The sequence below is a fragment of the Musca vetustissima genome, unplaced genomic scaffold (genome assembly GCF_032173495.1).
Source record: "Musca vetustissima isolate MV318-11 ecotype Yass unplaced genomic scaffold, APGP_CSIRO_Mvet_v1 utg64922, whole genome shotgun sequence".
NCBI lineage: Eukaryota > Metazoa > Arthropoda > Insecta > Diptera > Muscidae > Musca > Musca vetustissima.
In genome coordinates this window covers 86,912-108,468 of record NW_026876523.1, presented here as the reverse complement: position 1 = coordinate 108,468, position 21,557 = coordinate 86,912, and the positions used below count along the sequence as shown (strand labels likewise).

Sequence of the window (21,557 nt, the reverse complement as noted above, 5' to 3'; positions counted from 1 at the left end):
ATGTGTAAGTAATTATATTTTACATTGCATAAATAACATACAATCACACCTACATATCAAGCAACATCGAACTGCGCTTTGCCCCTACAAGTATGCTATAATTTTCATACAACAGCAGCAGACATTATGAAAACAGTAGGCGACCAGAATCGAGCAGAAGGTGTATTTCGGACCATCGTTGAATTGAAATACAAATATCTTGGCAACTACTAAACCGATTTTTTTAAAGTTTCCAGATATGGTTAGAGGAAATTCTGAAGTTTTATTACACAGTGCACTGTCATTCCATATTTTTACAATTATAAAGGGTGATCTTTTAGCAATTATCTTATTTGGAAACACTGTTTTTAACAGTTTACATATATTTCGTGTACTAAATTTAGTACAATTTCGTAGCATGTGAATGGATAGAGCTAAAAACTTGAAATTTGGAATGCAAATTAAGGTTGAGAAGCAGGGTCGTTATAAGGAACTGACTTTGGAAACGCGTACTTACGTATACGAAAAGTACTATATGGTACTATATTCTGTACAAATCGAGTTGGAATCCTGAAAATTTAAATTAACATTACCGTCGAAGTGTAGGATTGGGATATATACGTAGTTTTGAAATTTGTTTTTACTTATGTGTACGAAAAATACTAAATCGTACTATAATTGGTACAATTGGAATTTGGGTGAACCGATAGAGCTGGAACAATGCAATTTGGAGTCAGGATCACTGTTGGGGTGTAGGATTATGGTATGTAGAGAATTTTGAAAATTCGTTCTAATGTGTACAATATTGTACCAAATTTGGATTTGGGTGAACCGATAGAGCTGGAAGATTTACATTTGGAGCTAGGGTCATTGTTGGGGTAGAATTGAGCTATTTAGGAAATTCCTACTAATGTGAACTATATTTTGTATAATTTGAATTTTGGTTGAACCGATGCGACGAAGTTTTGGAAATTCATACATATATCGAAATATATGGTCATATGGGACCAGTAATTTCTAAACCTTCATACCTTATCTGTTCATATCGTGAAGTTACTTGTGAGTTAATAAAAACAAACATCTTTATTTTATCATACTCCAATTTAATAATTTATTTTTACTCTTTTTTTCAAATTATCTTTACAAAATAATAATAATAGTTTTTTGTTTTATTTCTTGTTATGAATATTTTGTTTGTGTCTCTCATGGATTTACATGTTTTTAGTCGTATTCTCTATAGATTTATTATTTTATAATAGTAATAGTTTTATTTTTAATTTACCTATATGGAATAAATTAAATTCTTATCTAAATCTATCAAGGACTTGTAGGTAGTTACTTTGTATTCTAAGAAGAATAATAGTTTATTGTAGTTGTTGTTGTTTGTGTGTTTTTTAACTTATAAAAATATCATATTAAGTAAATATCAATTAAGTCACAATAACCTGTCCGACAATTTTGCTTGCAGGACAGTGCAAAGGCATCATAGATGTGGTGTGGGCTGTTGATGTGGCAAAGATGTTGGCATCTGATTTGCTGTTGAGAAGCTATCATCATCAAACATTCTCCTTATCGCTCTTAAATTTGTTGTGGTCTATACTAGGCTGGCTAGATGTTGTTGTTGCTGTTGGCGTGGAGGTAGTTTGGGTTTTTGGCATTTCTAATGTTATACTGTCAACATTGACGCCAGCGTCACCATTGACATTTGTCATATTTGTTGTTAATATCGATGCGATGGGATTTTGCGGCACTGAAGAGGCTTGTTGTTGTTGTGCGGATGGTGGACTGAGTTGCTCCATATCTGTACCCTTAATGAAAATCACATCCATGGGATTTTTGTCTTTACTGATGCTGTTGTCAGCACCAATTATAATATTGGCTTCGTTTTGTGGCTCAAAAGCGTGATTAATTTTGGCACCACTATTACTGTTGTGGTGGTGTTGGTTGGCACTGCCAACATCCAACGTCGATGGGCCATCAGGACCTCCTTGACATACTGATACACTACCATTGGAGCCAAGTACGGTAACGATTGTATTATTGACATCTTTGATGTAGTACGGCTTGTTGCCTCGCCAAAAACGTTCGTACAAACGCAACACGGTCGGGTGCAGTAATTTCCCATCGTAAGCGTCCTTAGGGTCCTGTGTCAAATAACTGGCTATATAGCCAATCAGCACAGTCAGCGCTGTGCCTATGAGACTGTAATACATATAGCTAATGGCGTACATGTGCTGCAATGGTGTCCTAGATGAAAAAAAGTGGGACGAGAAAAAAATGAGAAAGAGATCAGAAAAAACAAAACATAGAAAATACTGTGTAGGACATTGACAACTGACAATAAGCTGTGAACTATTGAAACCACCAACCAACGACGAACCAACATCAAACCACCACATTGCAACACAAAATTGTACTGGGCAATTTGTTGGCGATATCAACAGCCTGTCAATTTATCTGACTGTCTAACTCTCGGTCTGTCTGTCCGTCGCATTGTGGCTTGGCTTCACTATTCTTAGTTATTGTAGCTACAGTTTACAATTTAGTTTGTTAAAGCAAAGAAGAATACAAAGTGATTTTATTACCGTTCTTCAACAGCTGCCGTTGTTGTTGCAGGCGTTGTGAGATTTGCCACCATTGCCAGTAGAGTATCGTTTAGCATCACGTAATTGCTGTTAACACTACCGTAACCATTGATGATGTTGTTGTTGTTGATGTTGCCACTGTTGTCTAGAGGCACGGCCGGTGTATGCTGCATTAGCCAGGATGATTGAGTTGGCAGAAAGGAGTACTCATCGCTTGTAGGCTTGTGTATCGTCTGTGAAAATGTGAAATTTGAGCAGCCCTGCAGGACAAGAGAGAGATAGAAACGTTTTTAGATAAACACATACACACAAAGGAACTACAAAGGAGTGTCATTAAATTACATTTGATAAGTATGCGACTCTGAGTCGATTGCGTATATTGGGTGTGTGATTTAATAGGAGCTCGAAGTTCGGAAAGGAATTTGTAGACAAGCTTTAGGTCTTATGGAAGAGTTTTAGGAATTCTTACGAAAAAGAGGCTTTCTTCGTAAAGAACAGCTTTAGGTCTAATTTGTATAGAGAGATAAAAATATTAATGTTTTCTTCGTATAAAAGAGCTTTAAGTCTTCTTCACATAACTTTACGTATTCTTATGGAAAAGCTTTAGGGTTTCTTCGTATAGAAAAACTATAAGTCTTTTTCTTATAGAAGGGGTATGTGTCTTCTCTTCGTATAGAGGGTCTTCAGGTCTTCTTCGTATAAACGAGTTTAGGTCTTCCTTATATGGAAAACCTTTGGGTCTTCGTATAGAAGAGCTGTAGGTCTTCTTCGCATAAAAAAGTTTTCGTATTTTTGTACAGAAGAGCTTTTGTTATTTTTCGTACAGACTATATTTAGGTCATCTTCGTATATAAGAGCTTTAGGTCTTCTTCATATAGAAGAGATTTAGGTTTTTTAAAGAGCTTTAGGCATTCTTTTATAGATAAAAATTTGATCTTCCTCGTATAAAAGAGCAGTAAATGTTCTTGGAAAATCAAAATTATCCTTTTCGTGTGGAAAAACATTGGGTCTTCTTCGTTTAGAAGAGCTGATGAGTGACGAGCTTTAGGTCTTCTTCTTTAGGCATTCTTTGTATAAAAGAGCTTGTGACCTTCCTAGTGTAGGCCCCTTATATTTTTCGACCTTTTCGTATGGAAAAAGATTAGGTCTTCTTCGTGTAGAAAAGTTTTATGTTTTCTTTGGATAGAAGTTCTGTTAGATTTCTTCGTATAGAAGTTCTGTTAGACTTCTTCGTATAGAAGAGTTGAAGGCCTTTTTCCTTATAGAAGAGTTTCATGACATCTACATATAGAAAAGCTATATAGGTGAGCTTTGGGTCATCTATATAGGTGAGCTTTAGGTCATCTATATAGGTGAGCTTTAGGTCATCTATATAGGTGAGCTTTAGGTCATCTATATAGGTGAGCTTTAGGTCATCTATATAGGTGAGCTTTAGGTCATCTATATAGGTGAGCTTTAGGTCATCTATATAGGTGAGCTTTAGGTCATCTATATAGGTGAGCTTTAGGTCATCTATATAGGTGAGCTTTAGGTCATCTATATAGGTGAGCTTTAGGTCATCTATATAGGTGAGCTTTAGGTCATCTATATAGGTGAGCTTTAGGTCATCTATATAGGTGAGCTTTAGGTCATCTATATAGGTGAGCTTTAGGTCATCTATATAGGTGAGCTTTAGGTCATCTATATAGGTGAGCTTTAGGTCATCTATATAGGTGAGCTTTAGGTCATCTATATAGGTGAGCTTTAGGTCATCTATATAGGTGAGCTTTAGGTCATCTATATAGGTGAGCTTTAGGTCATCTATATAGGTGAGCTTTAGGTCATCTATATAGGTGAGCTTTAGGTCATCTATATAGGTGAGCTTTAGGTCATCTATATAGGTGAGCTTTAGGTCATCTATATAGGTGAGCTTTAGGTCATCTATATAGGTGAGCTTTAGGTCATCTATATAGGTGAGCTTTAGGTCATCTATATAGGTGAGCTTTAGGTCATCTATATAGGTGAGCTTTAGGTCATCTATATAGGTGAGCTTTAGGTCATCTATATAGGTGAGCTTTAGGTCATCTATATAGGTGAGCTTTAGGTCATCTATATAGGTGAGCTTTAGGTCATCTATATAGGTGAGCTTTAGGTCATCTATATAGGTGAGCTTTAGGTCATCTATATAGGTGAGCTTTAGGTCATCTATATAGGTGAGCTTTAGGTCATCTATATATGTGAGCTTTAGGTCATCTATATAGGTGAGCTTTAGATCATCTATATAGGTGAGCTTTAGATCATCTATATAGGTGAGCTTTAGGTCATCTATATAGGTGAGCTTTAGGTCATCTATATAGGTGAGCTTTAGATCATCTATATAGGTGAGCTTTAGGTCATCTATATAGGTGAGCTTTAGGTCATCTATATAGGTGAGCTTTAGGTCGTCTGTATACAGAGGTCAAGAGTCACACGGTAAGGGGGGCATTTCTGAGAATCAGATGCAAAACCGAGGTAAATATCAATGATGCATTGGTCACAATAATTTTTCGTTAAAATTCCGCAATATTTGCATGTATTTCAAGGACCCAAACAGTATTGAAACGACGTTGTTGAGGATCGACAAACTTGAGTTCTTAGGTTAACTGAGCTTAAAAAAATTCAAAATAACTCCCCTTATTCAGAGAACCGTTTACAAACGTCATAAATTACATATAAAATAAAACACACGCCCAATAACGAACTTACAAACCCAATCGCCATCAGACACACACAATCATATCTGTGTATACTACATAAATATTTATATATAGAATTTATTTATATTTCATTAACAAACCTCCGTTGATGTTGGTAAAAATTTATTAATCTCCGTCTTGTCGATAGTTGCAGCGCCACCAATAATCCATAGGACGAAAGCACAGGCCGTTATCATGCCAGCGGAAGTACCCTTTTTCAGACACAAATAAAGTGAACGGAAATTGTTATTAGTGTGAGTTACAGTGGTGTAAACAAATCAGTTGCTGTATTGTTTGTGCGTGTATGTATGTGCGAACGCACAATATCCTCATTGAAGTGTGTTTTGCCACCGCCATACAGGTAATTGCCAATATCATTTCAGGGTATAGAAATCAATCAGTAATCAAGCAGACCGGTAAATGCGCAACAAACAATGGATAAATGTTTTAATAAAGGCAACACCTTCGACGCCTACCTCCCTTCCTTCCCATCATAGCTTACCTTCCAATTGGCAATGGGCACCAGCATAGCCAATATAAAGCAACCCAACAATGGTCCGGATGTTGCTGAAAATGCCATCATTGATGATTCAATTACACCGGAGAGCAGGCCCACACCGAATGCAACGCCCATAATCAGTATGCCACATATCACGGTGACCGTTTTGATAAGACTCAACTGTTGACGGTCGGTGAGATTTTTGAATTTCGGTACCAATGTCAAAAAGTCCTCCCAGATGACAGTGGCCATGGAATTCAAATTGGATACCATCATGCTGGTAGAGATTTGAGAAAAAAAGGAAGAAGAAGAAGAGAAAACATAAGTCACACAAATCTGTTGCATGTATGTTGTTGCTAACTAAGGTGGTTGGCAATTTGTTTGGTACTCCACCCCCTTCTGCACTACTTACCACAGAGCTCCATTGAATAGTGTTGCCATAAATATACCCACAAAACCGGGTATAAATGCCAATTGATCTTCAACATAGAATGGCAAAATTTCATCAGCTTTATTTATATAGCCTTCGGCAAGGGGGTCACAGCTGGCATAAGAAGAATAGATAACCAAGCCGGTTATCCAGGACAGTGAGAAGAATACAAATATTATGGGTATATTGGACATCATGGCACTGAAAATAGAAAAATACGAAAATGAATTGAGATAATTATAAGATTATTGATGTTATGGAATATGGAAACCTGAAATATTTGGTCACACATCACTACTTTTAAGAAGTCTCGCAAGTCTCCGTCCAGGTCACATTTGTGATCCTAATGTGATGAATCGGATCAGTGATGCTCTGTGAAAATCGGATCAGAATTAATGGGGCCTATATGAATATATGGATGAATTTCTTTTCCCCCAACCTAATATTTTTATATATCCTAGTATATGTCCGCTACTTCGTTAGCGAATGTGGAAATTATTAAAACATGTCAAAATATAGGGGAGAGGGGGGCTCCTTTGAACGTGGGTAGTGTTGCCATAACTTTGTTGAGGAAAAATGCTAGATTAAAAAAAAGCTAAAAACATTTTTCAAGCTAAATTTGTATATTGTGCTCTACCTGGATATATAGTCTTCTTACTAGAACTTAGCAACATTGGTCCACTTTTAAGGGTAGCCCTCATCAATTGCATTGGTTTTAATTTGATTGTTTAAATTTTGTTGAATAAAAAATCTTCTTATCAAAAATTATTAATATGGGTCCAAATTTAGGGGTAGCCCCCAGAGAGCGGTACCCTCCCCATTATTCGACATTTTGGGGGCGTCGCAACCGAATTAACTAATTATGCCCCACACAACTATGTTGTCAGGGTATTATAGCTTTGTGTAGCCCCAAGAGTTTGTAAGGCCGCGAAATATTGGTCCTAGACCCACCTTTAAGTATACCGATCGTCATATCTCGACTAGCTGATTTGATCTAGACATGTGTGTCCGTCCGTCCGTCTGTCCATTATAATTTGTAAACACAATACAGGCCACAGTAATGGACCAATCTTCACGAAATTTTTCATGTAGGATGGGATCAGGCCAATGAAGACCCCCATTGTTTTTGCTAAAGATCTCATTTCCAACAGCGACTTTAATATAAAAAAATATGTTTGCCGGAATTTTTCTATTTTGGTCCTTATATTGGCACAATCTCAATATAAAGGGGTACACTCGCCTTTTCGGTAATCTAAAGTGGTTATAACATGGCATTTGGGATTCCCGCTGAATAAAAAACTTGTTTTCAGAAAGTTCCAACATAATTCATGTTCATTTTTTTACATCGCTCTCATGAAATGTACAACTTAATTTGGTTTTTCATTTTCCCAAATAAACAATCTACCAACAGACAATGTCATAGTCACCACATGAAGTAAGAAATTTGGAATGCACGGCACGTGCTGGATAGCATTGGAAAATCAAATTCATTGCGTGAAACATAGGGAAAATTCAATGCGTCAGTGTGAAATCGAAAAACGGGATTTTTTTTTTGTAAAAAATTCCTAAGAAATTAAAAAATGCTAAAAAAGTGCTAGGTGCTAGATGATTTTTTTTGGTGCTAAACGAGTTCAAAAAGTGCTAAATCTAGCACTAAAAGTGCTAAATTGGCAACACTGAACGTGGGGCACCTTTGAACAGCCCTTTTAAAATCTCGGTTTAAAATTTTTCCGACCCGAAACCAAATTTTTTTATGTGTCAATCTTGTTTTTTATCTGCGCAAACCATTTTGGCTAGCTTTTTTTCGACAAAATTTACATCAGTGACTATATTTTCGCACTGCAATTGTAAACTTTAAATTTTTTGGTTGTAAGGGCGCAGGAAGAATTCAGTGATAGTTTTTTTCGAAAAGCATTTTTTTTTGCACTCCAAAATGTTATTATAAATTTCCGTAAAATACCACAGGTGGGGCACCTTTGAACATACCCACTAAACTCCAGTAAAAACGGAGTTTTTAACTTTTGGCTTCGATTTCTCAAAGATTTCAAATGGGCTAATAAGATTACGAAATTAGCTGTATTTTTCACCATATAAATTTTTGTTTTTATGTCATTTTAGGTTTTAGTAAATTTGTATCAGATTTTTTTTGTATATATTTTTTAATAATTAATGCATTTCTGATATATATGAATACAATACATATATATTTGAACATAAACACTGTAAAAACCCATGCCGTTCAAAAACCATGCTTTGTTCAAAGGTGCACCCCTGGGGGCAGTTTTTCTACAGAAAACTACATATGTCAGAAGAGTTAATAAACATACACACTTAGTACTATTTAGTACACATTAATACGAATTTTCAAAACTTCCTACAAACTCCAGTCCTACATCCCAATTGTAATCCTAACTCCAAATATCAAGATTGCAGCTCTATCTGTTCACACAAAATACAAATTGTATCAAAATGTAGTACCATGTAGTACACATAATTACGAATTTCCCAACCTACCTTTATCATAAAATCAATAGAAAACATATTTTCCATCTTCAGAAATCCAGCCCTATCGTTTCAACCAAATCCAAATTGTACCAAATTTAGTACACATTACTACGAATTTCCAAAACTCCCAGTATATCCCAATCCAAGACCCCAACGGCGATCCTAACTCCAATTATCAAGATTCCAGGTCTATCAGTTCACCCAAAATTGAAATTGTAAAAAATTTAGTACCATTGCAGTAGTAATGTTATTTCTAAAATGCAATGTTCCAGCTATATCGTTTCACCCAAATCCAAATTTTAACAAATATTGTACGATTTGGTACTTTTCGTACGTTTAAGTAAAAAATTTGCAAAACTGCGTCCCAATCCTACACTCCGACGGTAATGTTAATTTCGAATTTCAAGATTCCAACTGCATCCGAACCTCCAAATTAAAAGTATAGCAAATATAGTACCATATACCATACATACGAATTGTACCAAATTTAGTACTTTTTTTGACACTTTTAGTTCGAATTTCCAAAAAAAAACGTTTAGAACATCTACCCTACACTCCAAGTTCTATTCGTCTCTATAGTACATATATCCTACACTCAGTGATTCTCATTCTAAATGTAAATGTTATAGCTCCACCGGTTCGCTAAATGCAAATGGTACCATTTTTAGTACCTTTTAGCGATTTTCGTACCGATTTAGTACCGTACCGTCGAATTTCCAAGAAAAACAGCCTATCTAACGCCTTTGAACTAAGAGTGATCGTCACCCAAAATTTCAAGATTCTAGCTTTAGCTAGATTATTATGGATTATTTATTATTTCATCCACTTACCGTTTAACTTCCTTCAGCGACTTCAAGCTGACATAACGTTGCATGAAATTCTGTTGACAACCGAATTGTGACAGCGATACAAATAATTGGCCGAGCCAAGCTGATGTTGTATCGACTCGTACCGAAAAATCTCCGGTGAAATTGAAGAAACTTAAGCGGCCTAGAATAGAGATAAAGAAAACGAAAATAATAATGGAATCGAATCAGACAAGAAAACATAAATATCCCAATAAAAAATACAACGAAAAAAACAAAAAAAAAATTATTTTAAATATCGCCAAACCTGACCCCTGAAGGTGTAATCTTCAACAAATAAACAAATACAAGAAAGGAACCGGGAAAGGAAACGGAAAAAGAAACGGATGTGGCTACACTTTGTCATACATACATATGTATGTACGGTGTATCATTTTGTATTAAGAGGTCAAGGTAATTTAAATAACATCATCAGCTAACCTCTTTTTTTCCATAATTCTTCTTAGCCTCCTTCTCGAGAATCGGATTGTTAGATTTTTTTGTTGAAAGGATGGAAACAATATTTACGATACATATATTCGTCCTTTTGTATGACATTTGACTTTTGTTTCGTTGTTTTATATTGACTAATAACTACGTATTTATTTGGGGGGTTTTGCAATCGTTATTGAGGATGAAGGATATATTAAGTTCGCGGTATAGTTTGTAAGGATTTTTATTTTATTTGTAAATATTTTTATTGCTACAAATGAAAACCAGTAAGGAAAGTAGTAACGTCGAGTATATTTAACAGACGAATCTTAATAAATGTCGCATTTTTAAAGGACCAGTAAAATGAAATTGGATCCATAAACATGTCATTCTGCAACCTACACTAAAGTTTTCATTTGGTCAGATATAGAAGCTATATCTAAATCTGAACCGATTTCATGAAACTTAATACACATCATTCTAGACCTAATTCATCACGCTACGCTAAATTTGGTGCAGACCGAAAGATATTAAGGGACTTTGGTACACCATTTACCTTAAATCGGACTAATATATAATATATATAATACTGTACAACAGTGTGGTGAAGGGTACAAAAATCGGACGAGAGAACGAAACTATAGCTTTATATAAATATGAACCGATTTCAACAAAACTCGGATCATAAATGCGACATTGTTAACAAAAATACATGGACGGACTCAGAAAGTGATTCTATGCATATTCTCAAAAGGAACCATGGGTCTATCCCGATTCTTTTTGCCTGTTACAAACATATGCACAAAGACATAATACCCTGTACCACGGTGTGGTGAAGGGTATAAAAAGGAGGTTTTATGGGGAGTAACCCTTAAAGGGGGGCGAATATTATTAATATTTGGGAGGGAGGTTTGTTGCCATAGACGACTACGATCCCCAAAATATCGAAAATTGGGGGGTACCTTTTTATGGGGGTTACCCGAAAAAATTGACCTATACTTATTAGTTATAGTGGAGAGATTTGCTACCTAATAATAACTCGACGTACTAAATTACAGTCAATTCGGTCGAAAAATACGATCAGAACCCCCAAAATACCAAAAATTTTGGGGTACCGTTATATGGGGACTACCAGAAAAACTGGACCTATATTTATAATTTTTAGTGGAGAATTTGCTACCCAATAAGAACCCAATTTACAAAATTTCAGAGAATTCAGTTATAAAACGCGCTCAAGAACCTCAAATCAAAATACCGAAAATTTGTAGGTACCCTTATGTGGGGCTATGCCTAAACGTGGACCGATTTCCTCCACTTCCAATAGGGTTCGTCCTTGGGCCAATTAAGTGACCTGTGCCTAATTTCATCCAAATCGGATCATAAATGCGACCTGTACTTTGTTAACAAAAATACATGGACGGACATGCATAAATCGACTCAGAAAGTGATTCTATGCATATTCTCAAAAGGAACCATGGGTCTATCTCGATTATTTTTTCCTGTTACAAACATATGCACAAAGACATAATACCCTGTACCACAGTGTGGTGAAGGGTATAAAGACCTATATACAATTTTCTAATCAGAATGTTTTAACCCTCTAAAGAATAGAAATGCCTAATTATATCCACATAAACTACTATTAGAACCCATAATATATCTAAAGTAAGACGAAGTTTTCCCTAAGAGCTATGTCAAAATTTTAACCGAAAATTAAACGGGACATTTGATTGGGAGTTATATTAAATAATTTCTGAAAATATTTTTAATAACAAGAATCCCATATGCAAAATTATAGCCACTTAGTATTATAGAAAATGGGGCTGGACTTTTGTGTAAGGGCTATAAAAAGACTTTTAAAATACTGGTAATGATGTGCTATCCTAAGATGGGGGCTATGTCAAAACATAGACCTATATATATATATATATATATATATGTCAGCCTTCAAGAACCCTTGATAATAAACTAGCATATGCCCGCTTCATCTTTAGCGAATGTGAGAATTATAAATATATTATTTTTTCTACAGAAAACTGCATATGTCCGAAGTGCGAATCAAACTACACACCAATATTGACCATAATTCAAATTTTAGAACCATTTAGTTTTCTTTGTTTTCTTATAGTACGTATTTCCAACACTACCTTCATACCTCAACACTACACACCAATTCTGACCGCAATAGAAATCTAGTTCTATACTAATTTTGGTATAATTAATTGCCTTTCTTACTATTGAAGTACTTATTTCCAGAACTAATTCAAAATTCACCAAATCTTAATATGATCAAATTTAGTACCAATTAGTACACATTAATATAAATAGAAATCTAATAGAAATAATATTACACAATTTTAGAATTCCAGCTCGTTTGCTTCGCTCAAATATAATTGTACCAAAATTTAAGAACACATTAATATAAATTTCCAAAACTTCCTACACTCCAACAGTAATCTCAAATTGAAATTTTAAAATTCCATCTCTAGCGGAATCTAAATTTGGTACTATTTTGTACGAATTTCCAAAACATCCTATATACCCCAATCCAACACCCCAAATACAAATTTAGTACACAAAAGTACGAGTTTTTTAAACTACCCCCAACATTAAATCTAATGATACCAGCTTTATTGGTTCACTCAAATCCAATTTTGTACCATTTATTACACATTGGCACGAGAACATGTGGGTAATGTCTTCAAAATACTGAAAATTAGTCCATATATATGGATCTATACCCAAAAGATTATACCGGTTTATATTGATAATTGTTGTTAGGAAGATTCGCCACACCATGAGAACCTGGAAAATCAAATTCCAGCCAATTTAATTGAAAAAAGTGTCCAAGTCCTCCAAACTACCGGAAACATTAGCCAATATTGATAGTAACCGAAATAGTGGACCGATGTACGACCATAAAAATTCATCCGTATTAAAACTTTTCCGCAAGTTTAACGTTCACTCTCTATGAACCCGGATTTCTCAATTTTAGTCAATTCAAAAGCCCTCTGCCTTACATGTTACTAGGTTCTTCGTGATTTTAAAAAAACAGTCGGACCTGGTTTTAATCAGGTCGGGGATATTTGAATGCGTTGCAAAGGGAATGACAAATTTGTAAACTTTTTTAATTGTTACTTAGTCTATCTCATATTTTATCATATGGAACCCCCATTGGGATTTAAAGTTTATTACATGCATCTACCTAGCTGATCACCCCCTATTATAGGGCATTCTATTATTCCACCGAAATCAATATTAACAAAAAAATATATTTATATTTCAAATGGTCTTCTTCCTATTTTTTGTGTTTTTTGATAAGTATGACTTATTGGCTACGAAAACCGCAATTATTTACACAAATCATTTTTAAATCTTTTGCTGGCCGCAGGACATTTGTTAAGATATCCAAAAAAAAGGAATAGAAGAAGATGAAGTAGACGGATGGACATTCGGATGATAAATATTTCAGTTTGTTTGATTTAAATAAACACAAACCTTATTAGGGGGAGATTTGTATGTGTTTTTTGTAAAACAAATCCATAAAATGGTTTTATAAACAACAACAAAACAACAACGACAAATAACAAATCCAAGGAAAATATCTTAAAGGCTGGACTAAATAAATGTTCATTTATTTGTTGTCTTCTGCTTTTTTGTGTGTTTCTTGGTCAAGTAGTAAAGCTGCAAAAATAACTTCATAAATTGGCTTAATAGATGTTGTTTCGAAAAAAAGGTGTTTGGAAGATGGGGAGGGAGGTGTTCAGGCAGTGGGCAGAACAATGAAAGGAATGGATGGATGAATGATGTGAGCATTTTATTTATGATAATTGGATTAGAGAGGACCACCGCCATCAGTCCAACACTCCTACCAGCAGTATGTGTTGTATAGGAAAATAAACAAACAGCAGAAGAAGAAGAAAACTTTAGCCAATCTTAAGGACTTGGCTTGGGGTTTTTTTCGGTTTGAAATCTTCTTCTTGAATCTTGATAGCAATGGAATTTATGACTAACAAGATTATAAACCAAAAAAGCTTTATACTAAGAAAGGGGATAATATTCCAAATTTAATTGACTTTATGGGAATTTTCGTTTTTTTTACATTTTAAAATCTTAAATAAGTTGTTATTTTTTCGGTATTTCTTTGAACAAAATAGATGATGTCTAGACAAAATACACATATTTAAAACTAACATATGAGGAGATTTAAAAAAAAACACACACACAAAGCACGTGTAATGACGGAGAACTATAAATTGTCTAAATGATTTTTTTTTACATAAAGATAATCAAATAGTTTTAGAAATGTTTAAAATTGCTGAAATAATGATCTCCTCATTGAAATAACAATATATTCGGATAGAAGACAGTATGGAAAATAAAAGGACATACGGTTCACACGTTTTCAACAAGTCTTACGATATGTTATTCTTGGTAAATACCGGTAAGTACAAAGCCGATATTATTGCCTTACAGGAAATGGACTGGCGTAAGTAAATCAGACAATTACGCACTGTATTATAGCTGCCATGAAACAAGACGTGAATTGGGCTGCGGATGTATGGTTAACAGGAGAATAAAAGACCTCGTCTCCAGATTCTCTCCAGTAGATGAGCGAAGTGCTATAATCCGTATAAAAGTTATTCTACATCAATCTTTTTTGCGACCATGCTCCGACCGAAGACATATTTCAAGAGCGCCTAGAAACAGCATATGACCGCTGCCCTGGCCATGACATTAAAATTCTGCTAGGAGATTTTAATGCAAAAATTGGAAGGGGGAATATTTTTGGTCCCAAAATTCAGCCTCCATGAAGACAACGGCATGAGGTTGATTGACTTCGCGGCAGCAAAAATCATGCTGCTAACTACAGCACCAGATTCAAGCCAAGGCCACCTGGATTTCTCCTGATCAAGCAACGAGAAATCAAAATGATCATGTTGTGATAGAGGGAAGGCATTCATCCAGTGTATTAGACGTTCCATCGATCCGAGGAGCGAATATCGATTCGAACCATTACATTGTTGCAGCCATGGTTCGCACTCGTCTTGATGTAGCAAAGGTGCGATCTAATGTAAAACGGAAAATCGACGTCGAAAAGCTGCAAACACAACAGGTAACAGAGGCCTAGTCAACTCAACTTACCCACCTGCTTCACAAAATCACTTCTTGTCCCGATAATAGTATAGAAGAACAATGGCAAAGAATTGCCCACTCCCTACAAAAAAACCACCATCAAGAAACCCATGGTACGATCAGGAGAGTCGTAATGCTACTGATGTGAAAAACGGAGCGCATAGGGCAACCCTGCAGACAGTAGCAACACGTAATGCGATGGAGAATTATCGGGAGAAAAAGAAGAACAAAAAAAAAAAAAAAACCAGTAAGGAAAGTAGTAAAGTCGGACGGGGCCGACTATATGATATCCTTCACCACTTTGAGTATATTCAACAGATGAATCCTAACAGAAGTCGCATTTTTAAAGGACCAGTAAAATGAAATTGGAACCATAAACACGTCATTCTGCAACCGATACTAAATTGTTCATTTGGTCAGATATAGAAGCTATATTCAAATCTGAACCGATTTCAGGAAACTTAACACACATCATTCTAGACCTAATTTGTTACGCTGTGCCAAATTTCGTGCAAATCGAAAGATATATAGGGACTTTGGTGCACCATTTACATTAAATCTGACGAAAGTATATGTGGGAGCTATATATAAATCTGAACCGATTTTCAGGCAACTTTACACACATCATTCTAGACCTAATTTGCTACGCTGTGCCAAATTTCGTGCTTAAATCGACTCAAAAAGTGATTCTATGCATATTCTCAAAAGGAGCCATGGGTCTATCTCGATTATTTTTGCATGTTACAAACATATGCACAAAAACATAATACCCTGTACCAGAAAAAAGAATTTGGTTCAATAACCTCAAAACCTGGGGGCTACCAGAAAAAATTGACCAATATTTATAATTTATAGTGGAGAGATGTGCTACCTAATAAGAACTCGACGTACTAAATTACAGTCAATTTGGTCGAAAAATCCGATCAGAACCCCCAAAATACCAAAAATTTTGGGGTACCGTTATATGGGTACTACCAGAAAAGCTGGACCTATATTTATAATTTTTAGTGGAGTAATTTGGTACCCAATAAGAACCCAATGTACAAAATTTCAGCGAATTCAGTTATAAAACGAGCCCAAAAACCCGAAAATACCGAAAATTGGGGGTGCCCTTATATGGGGGCTTTCCGAAAAAATGGACCTTTATTTATGATGTTTGGTAGGGAGATTTGCTACCCAATAAGAACACAAAGTACCAAATTTCAGTGAATTCGGTCGAAAAATGCGATCAAAACCCCCAAAATACCGAAAATTGGGGGTAATCTTATATGGGGGCTATCCGAAAAAATGGACCTTTATTTATAATTTTTGGTAGGGAGATTTGCTACCCAATAAGAACTCAATGTACAAAATTTCAGGGAATTCAGTTAAAAAACGCGCTCAAGAACCTCAAAATACCGAAAATTTGGGGGTACCCTTATATGGGGGCTATGCGAAAAAATGGACCGTTATTTATAATTTTTGGTAGGGAGATTTGCTACCCAATAAGAACACAAAGTACCAAATTTCAGCGAATTCGGTCGGAAAATGCGATCAAAACCCCCAAAATACCGAAAATTGGGGGTGATCTTATATGGGGGCTATCCGAAAAAATGGACCTTTATTTATAATTTTTGATAGAGAGATTTGCTACCCAATAAGAACTCAAAGTACCAAATTTCAGCGAATTCAGTTAAAAAACGCGCTCAAGAACCTCAAAATACCGAAAATTTTGGGGTACCCTTATATGGGAGCTATGCCTAAACGTGGACCGATTTTTTCCAATTTCAATAGGGTTCGTCCTTGGGCCAATTAAGTGACCTGTGCCAAATTCCAAATCGGATCATAAATGCGACCTGTACTTTGTTAACAAAAATACATGGACGGACGGACGGACAGACGGACGGACGGACAGACGGACAGACGGACATGCATAAATCGACTCAGAAAGTGATTCTATGCATATTCTCAAAAGGAACCATGGGTCTATCTCGATTATTTTTGCCTGTTACAAACATATGCACAAAGACATAATACCCTGTACCACAGTGTGGTGAAGGGTATAAAAACGTGAGAGTGAGCAAAACGAGATGTACAGGAGCCAGAATGAATTCCGGAAATTTTACCAAGTAGTAAAACACCAAACCGAAGGCAGGCACATCTTCCTGTAGAGATTAAGAAGGAAATCTGTTGACAGATTCAGACAGCGTGTTGAGGATCTGGAAGGAGCATTTTGCAAAGCTTCTGGTTTCAAAGAGTAACGGTGAAGAAGAACTGCCACAGTATAGAAGATGATGCCAGAATAACAAGTAATCGGCTAAAGAATACTAAAGAAATACTAAAGCAGCAGGTGCCGATAGATTACCTGCCGAAATATTCAAATATTCAAGGCCGGTGGTCAGATGCTGATCAGGAGCATGCACCAGCTGATTAGTATAATTTGGCTAGAGGAATGCACGTCCAATGATTGGAACCTCAGCTTCCTGTGTACCGTCCACAAAAAAGTAGGCAAGACGACATCTGCCAACTATAGAGGAACTAGTCTTCTTCCTATCACATATAAAATGCTATCCAGTGTGCTATGTTAACGACTGCAGCCAATGGCCAATGACAATATTGGATCTTATGAATGCAGCTTCAGACCTGGCAAATCCACCATTGACCAGATTTTCACTCTGCGCCTATCCAGGAAAAGATCCACGAAAAATACATCGACACATTCCAACTATTAAAGTCATGTCTGCTTTCGGCATTCCTGCAAAATTAATACGGCTATGCAGGATAGGTGGCACAAGGTCAGCAGTTAAAGTCGGAAAGGAGCTCTTCAATACCGAACGAGGATTCAGACAAGGTGACAGTTTGTCGTGTGATCTTTTTAACATGCAGTTGGAAAAGGTTATACGAGACGCAAAGGTGAACAGAAATGACACTCTGTACACAAATGGGTCGAACATTGCGAGCGGTAACAGCCACCATTGAACAAATTGAGAAGGAGTCTGCCAAGTTGGGACGGGCAGTAAATGGCGAGAAGACCAAGCTGATGGTATCAACGCGCCAGACGTCCAGTAGACTTATATACCTCGGTACCGCCATAAACAAAACTAATAACATCTGCTTTGAAATCCGGAGTAGTATATTGTTGGTCAACAGATGCTACTATGGTCTGAGTAAGCAATTCAAAAGCAAGGCCATCTCTTGCCAGGCCAAACTCTCACTCTACAAGACGTTGCTATTACCATTGCTGTAATATGGATCTAAAGCATGGGTACTTGCAGATGAGTTAGCTCTTGGGGTGCTTGAGAGGAAAATTCTCCCAAAAAAAATGCAAGAACTTTTTTCTTCAACGTTATATGAAATTAATTATTTTCTTAAATTGTTTATAGATAATTCTCAAAAATTAAAGTAATTTCATTTAATCAATCAATAGCATCTGAAAATACTGACTATGTTTACAAAACTAATCCCCGTCATTGGTCTCGCTTGCAAGCCATTGCCTTTGGTGCAATGCCAGGACAATATTGTAATAAGCAAAAATTACCTCCCACTTTTCACCAAAAACTACGCTAATTAATGTTCCGGCTTTTGTTTCATTAGATTGCACCCGATGTTGATTTAAGCCAGGAGGGGGGGGGGGGGTTTGTGTGTGAGGGGGGGGGGTTAGTGAAAGGATTGAAAACATTTGTACGGATTAAATGAACATTTGTGAGCATAATGAGAATGCTTTGCTATTATGTCAGTATTTATTTCGCAGGGGCATGAAAAACTGTCAAATCATTGCATAGATAATAAAGAGAGAGAGAGAGACAAAGGCCGAGCGACAGAGTGAGCACAATTACAGGGTAATCTACTATAGAAAATTGCTGACGATTATAATGGTGTTAAGGCGCCTTGCCACAAAAATATCACTGCATACAGCGCTGTGTGAAAGCTGAGAATGACAGCTAATGGATTTCATGGATTTCGGGGTGAAAGATGGAAAAAACAAACTGAGTGAATGAGTTGTGAATTAACTGCAATTCATGCAAAATACTAGGATATGACACTAGCATAATTTATTTTTCCTAAGAGTCATCATTGGTTTATTCACTGTGACGTATGTATATTTAAATGTTATTTTGTTCGGCTTATTTACATTCTTCTATTTATTTGTTAAACAAAATCGGTAACATATATTAGCAGATGATAGGTGTTTGAACTAATTGAAATACGAATATAAATATTGATTTGTGCACAAAATACGATTTTTCCCATTGAGAATTCAAAATACCAAATTACAGCAGATTAGGTTGAAAACCGTATCTAAAATTTTTATTTCCAAAATCGAAGTCTATAATATTTATAAATATTACAAACTTGTATATAAAATATATTTTTTAAATGAATGATCAATTAAAAAAAAATAACACACACATACCACCTTAAAAATAGATTACAATACACTCATTATAACATCCACATTACTTACCATCCTTCTGATTTATATCGTATACCCGTTTTGGACCGCCGCTAAATATTGTGCCCTTGACAATAATCACAATGGAGACAAGTATGACAGTTACCGTCTGTATAACATCCGCATTTATGGCGGCTTTAAGTCCACCCTGGCAAAATAAAAATGCGAAAAAAGAAGAAGAAGAAAAAAAAAACAAAAAATAAATAACACCCAAAAAATGGAAGCAGAGAAGAAGAAGCTGTTATCCTGTTGCAGTTAAACTCACAACAACAACCCGAAAAAAGGAGAAAACAAAAAATATTTTTTTACCTTAATGGAGAAAAAGATACAAATTGTCGCCATACCGCTAATGGATGCCCAGTATGGTATACCAATTACCGTAGACAGGGCAACACTTGGCGTATAGACGGTGACACCGAGAGAACATATTTGTCGTATTATATAGGTGGCCGAGGCCAAGCAGCGTACCATGCGAGATTTGAATCTGAAAAGAAAAAAAAAACGTATAACGAAAAGAGAATATTAAATTTGAAAAAGAAGGATTTAACTTTCATAAAAATGTGTATTTGAGAAATTTTTTAATTCTATTTGTTTTTGAGATTTCCTACAGTTGCAAATGACACACTATTTACATATCACTTGTGTACTTTACAAAGTTAATTATTATACCCTACACCACGCTGTGGTGCACAGGGTACGATGCCTTTCTTTGAAATATGAAAAGTGTAAGATATGCCATATTTAGTTTCGAAGATAAACTTAGAATCTCTTTCACCGCCCGATCGTTTTTCCGACCCTCCGTGTAAAATGATTTGTGACAAGTTTTGTTCTAATTGGTTCAGATTTAATGTAGCTCATTCAGAATCGTCCGATTTCACGCAAAACATGAACAAAATTCAATGTGTGTGGTACATTGTGCAGGGTACTGAAATGAGTGGTAGTAAGGAGTAAGTAAATCAGACGATTACGCATCGTATTATATCTGACATGAAACGAGACATGAATTTGGTTGCGGATTTATGATTAACAGGAGAATAAAAGACCTCGTCACCAGATTCACTCCAGTAGATGAGCGAATTGCTATAATCCGTATAAAAGCGAAGTTCTTCTATATCAGTCTCATTTGCGCCCGTACTCCGACGGAAGACAAAAATTAACAGACCAAAGACATATTTTACGAGCTGTTAGAAACAGCATATGACCGCTACCCTGGCCATTAAAATCCTGCCAGGAGAGTTTATGAAGAAACATCAGACAACGACATGATGTTGATTTACTTTGCGGCATCAAAAAATATGATAGTTAGCAACATCCGATTTAAGCATCTTAATATACACAAGGCCACCTGGATATATCAAACGACGAGAAATCAAAATGATCCTGATCTTGTGATAGACGGATAGAAGAAGCCCACTCCGCCCGCTCAAATCACCCACCTACTTGACGAAAGCACTTATTATCCAGATAATATAGAAGCACAATGCAAATAATTGCCCACTCCCTACAAACTGCAGCAAAAGCAACAAGAAACCGATGGTACGATCAGGAGTGTCGTAATGCTACTGATGTGAAAACGGACGCAAGTCGAGATGTACAGGAGTCAGAACGAAGTCTGGAAATTTTACCTTTCCTGTAGAGATTTTACATCTTCCTGTAGATATGAAGAAGAAAACCTGGTGACAGATACAGACAGGTGGAGGATTTTGCAAACTTTCTGGTATTAAATAGTGGCGGTGAAGAAGATACCCCTAAACCGATAAGAGATGACGGTATAGATTGTATACCACCTGCCTAGAGGAATGCATGCCCAACGATTAGAACCTCAGCATCCAGTGTCCCGTGCACAAAAAAGGAGACAATACGATATCACATCGCATATAAAGTGCTATCCAGGGTGCTGTATGTATCAAAATCCTGGATAGGAGCCCTATCAGTTCGACAGCCCTATCAGTTCAGAGGTATTTAAAGCCATGTCTGCGTTCGGCATTCCTGCAAAATTA

At 36.1% G+C, this 21,557-nt stretch overlaps 1 protein-coding gene across 1 annotated transcript in view; it reads right to left on the bottom strand.

Moving 5' to 3' along the window:
* Positions 1 to 1,535: 1,535 nt before the first annotated feature.
* Positions 1,536 to 21,557, bottom strand: part of LOC133321089 (sodium/iodide cotransporter) — a 61,570-nt gene continuing 41,548 nt past the window's right edge. The window contains exons 3-10 of the mRNA XM_061530189.1: positions 19,867 to 20,041; positions 19,570 to 19,705; positions 9,543 to 9,702; positions 6,190 to 6,408; positions 5,781 to 6,054; positions 5,380 to 5,490; positions 2,565 to 2,824; positions 1,536 to 2,226 (exon numbers count right to left, since the gene is read on the bottom strand). Of these exons, the coding sequence (XP_061386173.1) occupies positions 1,536 to 2,226; positions 2,565 to 2,824; positions 5,380 to 5,490; positions 5,781 to 6,054; positions 6,190 to 6,408; positions 9,543 to 9,702; positions 19,570 to 19,705; positions 19,867 to 20,041 (2,026 nt within the window). The remainder of the gene's footprint in view (positions 2,227 to 2,564; positions 2,825 to 5,379; positions 5,491 to 5,780; positions 6,055 to 6,189; positions 6,409 to 9,542; positions 9,703 to 19,569; positions 19,706 to 19,866; positions 20,042 to 21,557) is intronic.